Here is an 8,973-nt window from a genome sequence, read left to right on the forward strand (position 1 = left end):
TAGCAAAACAGGAGAAACTGACTTTGAAGAACACTGCCTCAGAAAAAAGGACAGTAGTATATAGCCTATAAGAAAATAAGGAAATAAAGAATGAAATGTTAAAAATACTGCAGTGTCTTAATCATACTAAAAATAGGGACAATATACATTATCAAGCCAGGAAGGGTTGAAGAGAAATCATTCACCTTTGAGCCTCAGGCACTATATTCAGTAAATGGCTTCTGGCTTTTAGTGTAGTACGTGATTAACACCAATCCCTCTGGTGCTAAACGAAGGTTTTGAAGTCACTAGAGATTACAAGTTCCTCATTTTGAGGAAACTATTTACCTTCAGACACCTTTAGAATTGTCCCACTGGGGTGAATATCTTATCCTGCAAAAACAACAACCTGATAGGTTTCAAGTTAGGTAGCATTCCTGATGGGTTTGAAAGTATTGGCACTACTGTAAAGAGAAAGCAAACATTCCTGACCAGGCCATCCAGCTTCAGCAGTACTTTTGCCTCTGCTTCAGTTTATAAAAAAGAAAACAAAAACAAAAAACCAAAACAAGACTACCAAACAGAAACCAAAGCCAAAAACCAACAAAAACCAACAAACAAAAAACAAACCCCAAATTAAAAAAAAAAATCTATCAAACTCTAAAAAAATCAGATACATTCTGATCCTCAGAGAAACCTGTAATGAAAGATAATAGCTTCATCTTGCTACTCTGGTTCTAAGATACCTCGGAAAAAAGAGTATATTAATACTTTAGAATGAACTACAATTTACATTTGTTGAAGACAGGATGAAATTGAAGAAGTTTTTCCTCATTAAAAGGATGCAGAATTACCCACATGAAGGACACAATATCACACTTTGATGATTACTTCAAAGTTTGTGATAAAGTAAGCAAAAATTCTAAAGTATATTCTAAAGTACAATCAAGATGACTACTTATTAAAATGCAATTATTCCTGCACTTTTAAACCACATGCAAATTTTACCCTTAGAGCTATTCATAATGAAACACAGTATTTCCCACAGTCTCAAGGGCAGACCTTATGGTATATATTATATTCATAAAAAAAAAGTAGCAGATGTCACAAAACTAGTAGCAAAGTACCTTCAGAGCAGGGAAACAGGAATGCTTTCTCCCTCTCTAATGCAACACAAGCAAAAGCTGCTATGTACTGTTTTAAGTTTAAATACTTAATTTCAGTTCATAATTAGAAGATATTTTACTGTGTCCTAAATATTCTTTTGTGTGGTCTTTTTAAACCTGAGAAAATGAATCTCATCTGAGCAAAGACCACACAGTAACATCATTTACTTGAAGCAACAGTAAAATTTATTATATGCAGTAAAAGCTTGGACTGTAGTCACCAACCTCATACATGAACACCTATTAAATAAACTCTCAACTTTGCATATCAATGCAGTAAGCAATGTTTTTTTGACCTGGTAGATGGTCTAATACAAGTTTATAAGAGTTAGGTCCTGCATGTTTGGGACAAGAACTAACCTCTTCAAGTTACAGGATTTACCTTAAATATGCCTCACGCACTTCAAAATCTTTCATATTTTCAATACTGTGGTCAGATTTTTAAGCCCTCAGCAGGTCTCCATGGGAAGCAAACAACTTCTCAGTTCCTAAAACTGCTTTTACCATAGGAAGTTACTTTTATCTTGAGTGCCACCACTCTGAAAATCACAGATTGGCTCCAGCCTTTACACTGTACTTCCCTGTGTCCTACCTTTGCAAAGAGGGGTGTAAGTTGAAGGCAACAATAAGGTTCTCACACTCTCAGCCAATAGGTGAAATGTTACTCTTGGAACTCAAAGAGTTTCAGAGAAAACTCACCAGCTTTCAAGCCATTATGTCTTAACAGTTTGTACTTGTGATGTACATCAGAACAGAAAGAAGTAAACCTGGAGCACATCAGGAAAACAATGCCACCCATAAAACTAAACAGTCAAATGAACAGCACTAAGAACAGCACAAATTATAGGAAATTATCTGAGTTTTCTGCCTACTAACTCAACATACACTCTCAGGTCTGGCCTTCCAGGCAGGAATTGCTAGGGAACTGTTTTCATTTTCTTCTTATCAGAAAAGAAATAAGACTTGAGATTTCTGAATAAATTTCAATTATCTCTATCTACATAAAATACAAATCTACAACTGAAGACAACCTTCCAGCTCAAACACAAAAAACACAGTGACAACAACTGTCCTTACTAGTACTAGCCACATGACAATCTTGCTCATCTGGAAATTTAGCTGAAGACTGGATCAAGAGACTGATGCACTTAACTGCATCAGCTGCACTAACCACCACTACAGTTTCAGCCTGGCATTAAGCAGAATTAAATACAAAATTTGTGAAACAGCACTGGATTCATTGACCTAGGTTCAAAAAATGCCCAGTGCTCTCCTCTAATGAAGACAGTGGTAAAGTACCCGATCTTACAGTGATCCCAGACTGGATCACTAAGAACAGAATGTTACATCCAACGAGTACAAGCCTGAAGGACAGCAAGGACTGAAGGGTATGGAACATATGGTACTTCACTCAACACAAGAGACAACTGCAGCTCCCTCATGTCCAAACAGCTGTCAAACTTTTCAACTCCAAAGTTACATTCAGAGTGGTTTTTTTGCTGGTTTGGGGCGCTTTGGTTGGTTGGTTGTTGGTTTAGGTTTCCCTTTGTGGACGGGTATCAAAAATTTATTCAGCATTATGACAATGAGACTACTGTGAGAAATGAAATCATGTTAGCATAAGGAATGCAAAGAGAAGTAGCCTTGAAATCTATGGAACATTTCATTTACCAAATACTCCCCTCAAGAGATTTCAACTTACTCTTCATGAGACAAATTGACTTGCATTGGTACCGTAACAAAACACAGTTCAAGTCTGTAATCCCAAAGCATTTATGCTCTAGTTTAGACACAAACACATGTTATAACCCCAAATCTCTTAGATTTGTCATCCAAGATTCATCAGATGAATGTTAAGTGAACCACAGGTGAGTAACTGCTGGGCTCTATGATAGCTCAGGTACCACAGACATGGAGCACAAGCATCAGTCAGGATGAATGACACTGAGGCACACACCCTTGGCAATCAGCTGCCAACAGCTGCAGGACCCCAGCAGCAGAAGGGGGACAACTGGGAGCCACATGGCCAAGCCTGAAGCTACTGTGCATCAGGAGTTTGGACAAATATGCCAGAGAGGCAACACAACAACTAACACTCAATGCAGAAGCCGAGGGAATAGTAGTTAGAAGCTGAAAGACCTTTGGGAGTCTCTAGGCATGCTTACCAAGCAAATATAAACACTCATTGATGCAACCCTTCCAAAAATAAAGAAATTCATTTCCTATCCCTGCAACTGATTCCACCTTCAAATAATTGATGTACCTAATTTTAGGATGGTGCTAAGCTGCAAGCGCTGCAAAACACAATTTTATGTGCAAGTCTGTTCAACCACCTTGGTAAGTTTTTGTTAGTTTTTGGACAGACAATTGTGAACATTTTCAAAATTAGAAAATGCAAACCAAACAATGCAGCTTCTAGAGGTTTTCTCCAGCCAGCAGTAAGCATGGCCAGCATTACATAGCTCACTATATTATGGGGACGAAGGTCAAAAAGAAAATTCCCAACTATAGAAGGGAAACATCTTTCCTTTATAAATTATAAATCCTTTAAATGGACAACACAGTTTGACAAATTAATTCTACACCATATTATAAAATAAGATGACAACCTCTGTTTTCCATGTTAGTTTTTTTGGATCTTTTGAGCTCAAAATCTTAAACTAACAAGCAGTTAGGTTAACTGCTGCATGGCAATGGGAGCACTTCAGTGTTTTGACAGACCTTTCCTACAGAATGCTCATTTCATTCTCAGTAGGCACCAGACACCCAACCTCACAAATAACTCTGCTCACCCTCTGTGCTCAGCAAAAACTATGAGGACATAAAAGTGATCACTAGTGTCAAATTATTGCTCTTTTAAGAATTGTTCACACACACTTTAGCAGCAGTAGTTCAGCTGTGTGCACACTCACTTGAACACAGAAGTGACTGCAAAAGTCCAGCACTCAGGACACCTTACACAAAACTGCTCTGGCTGTCAGTTCAGATATTAATCTCACAAAATTCAGAAAAAAAGCTCTCCTGCCGATGACCAAACCTGGACTAGTGGTACTGCCCTGAAAGGAACAGGAACACAATAACACACACCTCCTGCAGTTTCCACCTGCTGGCAGAAGATAGTAAATACTTCTCTTGTAAAGGAAGACAGTGTAGTTATATTCTACCTTAAAACTCACCCTACTAGTGTGGAAGACTTTCAAAAACCAAATCAGCCTAGAAAACTGAAATATAACCAAAATAGCAATTGAATTATTTGGAATTACAAAAACCATTTTAACCATTCGAGTGGTTAAGAAACTAATCACTCTATGGTCTCACAAATTTAAGCATCAGCCTAGACAGCCTGCTAAGAGCTTATTTTCCCTTGCTATGATTATGAAACAGATTGCACTGCTCTGGTGAGGAAATGCTGAACCCAAACTAAAAACCATCACTTCCTGTAATCACCATGCTGGGGGTGGGGAGGGAAGAGGAAGGGAGGATAAATGGTGAAGGTAAAGGGCAGGGGGAAACAACCATAGCAAACACTAGTTAAAACACACAATTTGAGTTGTTGAGAGTTTCAGAAAATCAAAGAATTAAGAACAACTGACACACCTTCTGAAAGAAAGGCTTCCTTCAAATATAGCAGCACATCTGCAAATTTTCTGACATCATTCACCAGTTGCATGATATATTCTGGATCCACAACAGGATTATCATAGCAGTCAGAGTTGGAGCTAATGCTGCTCAGAGAGCTGCTCTTGGTGCTGCGCCCCATTGCCCAGTTTCCTGCAGTGGAGATGGTGAAGAAGTTGGAGGTAGACAGGCGGGCTAATCCCAAACCACGCTTGTTACTCCCGCCGTTCTGCCGCAACATCCCAGCAGCCGCCGTGCTTGGAGAGCTCCCGCAGTCAACACTCACTGTCACTTGATGGCCATTGGACAAGCCAAAGGTGAAACCCTTAAAAATGGGAGGGAGAAGGAGGTGGAAGAGAAGGGAAAATGCTGATTAGTATAGAAATATATGTGAAGCCATACTTTTGTACTGACAAGATCCAAAACTTCTTTCAAGATGATACTGCTTTACATAAAAATGCTGAACTGAGTATTAGAAAGGCTTTGACTATCTGAAGTTATTTAATTTTGTACAGAAGATTGTTGCATAAACAAAAGAATCAATGGCATGCCAAAATTATTTCAAAAGCTAATCATGATGCATGCTTACTTCACGAGAAGTTTCTTCCAAGAATATTTAGAAATTGAATTCTCTACATTTACCAAGACCTATTCTTTACCATGAAATGTTACTTCAACTGAATACAATCACAAAAACACTTGATGTGATACAGACTATAATCAACATCCCCTCTTGCATGAGCCACCAAGCTGTATGCAGCATCCTGTCTCTTCAGATATTACACAACCTTGATCTAATACGATGCATTTTTTTGGTGCAGTGTGCCACTCAAGAAACCATGGCCTATCACAGTTTGTCTCAGAAAGGAAAACATCCTCAAAGAAGTAATGTGAGCTTTTCAGCCTGTTATCTATTAACATGAAAGGCAATCAAAAGAAAGACACAGAAAAATGAAGAGAATGAAAAAATATTTTAGCATCAAAGTTTATCTGCAAGTCTCAGTGCAGTTATCTTGAATGACGTTGTTCTGCTCTGAAAGTTCTACCATAAAAATGCACAATTTTGGAGGAGTATAAACTAAGAAACTACCTGCATTCCTTTCCTTTCGGGGGGGGGAAAAAAAAAAAACCAAACCAGAAAGCTATTGAAAATTTTGCCATGTCAGGTTAAGCGATTAATTTCAAAGCAAACTGCAGGTGGCAGAGTCAGGTACACTTCCAGCAGCTCCCACAACGCCTGCTGTTGTTCTCTCAACACCGGGAGACATTCCCAGTGTTTATGCTATAGCCTAAACACCACAGGGGAAAAAAGCCCAAAAACCAAACTGGAACATGACAGCTAAAAAGTTAATGTGGGTTGCAGGCACATCTGCAGCAAATCTTCAAATTCAATTACTTTACCTAAAAATAAAAGTTGTTATAAACTAAAAAATGCAGGTTGAAACGGGTTCTCCTGCATATGTTTATATTTGGTTAGACCAACTGAAGTAGTAGCACCTTTACCACTCTGAACACTCCCTCTATGAATTTCAATAGGCAGTACTCTAATGCACTTCAATTATTTTTCCATTATTTCTGCTTTACTTCTGTTTGCAGTTTAAAAATATCAGAGGAAACGTGGTCAAAGCAGTTGCTTTTGTAATTAACGTGCAAGCCTTCCAGGGAATGTGTGTGGGGGGAGAGGGAAGAAAATTTCTGTTAAATTCTTAAGTTAACTGCTCTAATTTCTGTTTACTGCTTAAAGTCAGTATGTATAAGAACACTCATCACACTATACAAATAATGCAGATAATTAAGCAATTCCAAACACTCAAGTAGATTGAAGTGAGGTTTACATTAAACATAGTGTTTAAGCAAGTTTCTTCTGTTCCCACATATAATTCTCATGGCTACAAAGCTACTTTGCAATTCTGCCTTGCAATTAGAGGCAAAACATAACCTTCTCTCCTCTTAACAAGTGTGATATCTATTTATATCGAGAAAGATTTTCATATTATTTAAAAGACATGCGTCTTTTAAGTCTGGCCAGCTACAGAGTCAACTTTTTAAGTAGCACGATGTGTCAGACCTGTTCCAGTGGCAAGTCCATGCTTTTAAAGCTGCGTTATTTTAGAAATGTTGCCTTTTTTTAGTACAAGCAGCACAATAATGCCACCACTCTGAAAATTGTAAAAGTGATGACAAAGTGTTTCTAAGCGGGGAAAACTTGTGAAAACCAAAACCGAGCAGCTTAGCACAAGAGGCACCTTTTCCTCGTAAATATTAGCCCTTACGTCTGTTCCTCCTGTGTAACAAGGCAGATGGGGAACGTTTCCCTCGCAGAACACATGCCTTTCATTACTGAGAAGTGTTTCATATTTCTTCAGGAGACTCTGGCTTTGAAAGCGAAAAGCATCCATCAGCTTTGTTATAAACGCCTCCAGACTCCTTTGGCTCACAGCGAGCCACTGCCCGTCCCGACGGAAAAAAGATGAAAAACTAAAGCGCCAGATATTTCAAAAATTTGCTCTCCCAGCACAATCTCCCCGGTAGGGAGGGGAAGAAAGAAAAAAAAGCAAGCAAGAAAGAAAGGAAAGAAGGGGCCACGTCGCTGGCGGGCCGAGGGCAGGGCCGTTCCCGGTGCCCCGGGCGGGGGTCGGCGCTCCGCCCTGCCCCCGCCGCGCATTCCCGGCGCCCCGCGGCCGCCCCGGCCCGCACGGCCCCGCGGCGGGCGCGCACTCCCCGCGGCCGCGGCAGGTACCGGGCAGGGGCCGCCAGAGGCGCGCGGCAGGGCGGAGGGGGGCGCGCGGAGAGGCGCCCGGCACCGCTCCGGGGAACCGCCGGGCGGGGCGCTGGGGGCGGCCGGGGCCAGACTCGAACCGGGAGGGGGACGCCGGGCCCCTCCAGCCGCCCCGGTCGCCCCGGCGGCTCGCCGGCGCCCTGCCCCACGCTCGCCCACGGCTCCTCCCGGCGGCGACAGGCGACGCCCCCCCTCCTCCCGCCGCAGCGTTCCCGCGGCCGGCGCTTACCGGAGAGCGGCGGCCGAGCGCAGGCAGCAGCCGGGCCGCCGCGGGCCCCTCGCGCGGCCGCCCCGCTGCCCATGGAGCGCCCTCCCCTCAACGAGCCCCGCTCGCCGCCGCCGCCCCCGGGGTCGCCACCGCCCCCGGCCCCGCCCGCGCTCCGCCATTGGCCGGGTGCTTGCTGAGGAGGCGGGGCTACAGCAGGACGCGCCTCCGCCTCCGAACTCCGCGAGCGCCGGTGCGCGGAGTGGCGCGTGGGGCGGCCCGCGGAGCGCGGCAGGTGCGGCGCGCGGAGCGAGCGCCGGCAGCGCCGGCAGCGCCGGCAGCGCCGGCACCACCGGCACCACCGGCAGCACCGGCACCCGCGGGGGGCACCGCCGCAGGCACCGCCGCTCCATGAGCGCGCTCGGCGCGGGGAAAGGAGCCGCACTGCAGCCACTGCTGTACCGAAAGCGCGCTTCAAAAGGGAGGAAAAGTCCAAATTCAGGCTACGTGGTGTTTAGCAAACAGGCTTTGCTTTTAAGTGATTTGGCCAACAAGAAACACAAACACCGTGGCAAAGCGCAGAGTAAGTTTCTCATGCTCAACCTCCCACGCTTTATATGCCTGGATCCAGTTTATCATTAATTGTACAGCTTCCAGTATTGTTGTGAGTGAGTAACGTGTGCGTGCACACACACACTTTCTACCATACTCAGCCCACTTGTATTCCTGGATGAGCTCTGTTGGCTACTTATTGAAAATGAAAGCAGTAACAAAATCACTATATAACCCCAGACTATATCCCCAGGTGTGGATTCAGCTACCCAGACAACCCAAATTTTGGCATAATTTATCTTCTGAATTTAGTTGCATGTGCAGATATATGCACTTTTTCTGGTTAAGAGGAAGGAGAAGTTTGAAAAGCAGAAATTTGCATCATCATACAGAAACTCAGATAGATCCCAACAACACCACGACCTTTAGACCTGAGTGGACTTCTGTTACATCATCTCACAGTGCTTGATGGCAGCAGTAATTTTTCCACCTTCTAGAGGCAGGACTACAAACCCACACTTTATTTCTCAGTATTAAAAGGCCATTTAAATTCAGCAATCTTAGATCCAATGCCCAAGGTCTGGAATAGGACTTACTTTCAAAACTGTATCAAAGCCCCCAGCATCTAATTCTTAGCCCAGTTCCTTAACCTTAGCAGTTTCAGGCTTTACATC

The 8,973-nt window shown here is 43.2% G+C and overlaps 1 protein-coding gene across 10 annotated transcripts in view; it reads right to left on the reverse strand.

Annotated features, from left to right (window-relative positions):
* Positions 1–7,882, reverse strand: part of ARHGAP29 (Rho GTPase activating protein 29) — a 49,009-nt gene extending 41,127 nt beyond the window's left edge. For 9 of the 10 annotated variants that reach the window (XM_059854277.1, XM_059854276.1, XM_059854275.1 and 6 more), the window contains exon 1: positions 4,743–5,088. In XM_059854277.1, the coding sequence (XP_059710260.1) occupies positions 4,743–5,004 (262 nt within the window). In that variant the 5' untranslated portion in view covers positions 5,005–5,088. Of the gene's footprint in view, positions 1–4,742; positions 5,089–7,771 lie in introns of those variants that run through there. The other variant, XM_059854283.1, reaches the window with a different exon arrangement.
* Positions 7,883–8,973: the final 1,091 nt, after the last annotated feature.

Source organism: Haemorhous mexicanus, chromosome 9 (genome assembly GCF_027477595.1).
Source record: "Haemorhous mexicanus isolate bHaeMex1 chromosome 9, bHaeMex1.pri, whole genome shotgun sequence".
Taxonomy (NCBI): domain Eukaryota; kingdom Metazoa; phylum Chordata; class Aves; order Passeriformes; family Fringillidae; genus Haemorhous; species Haemorhous mexicanus.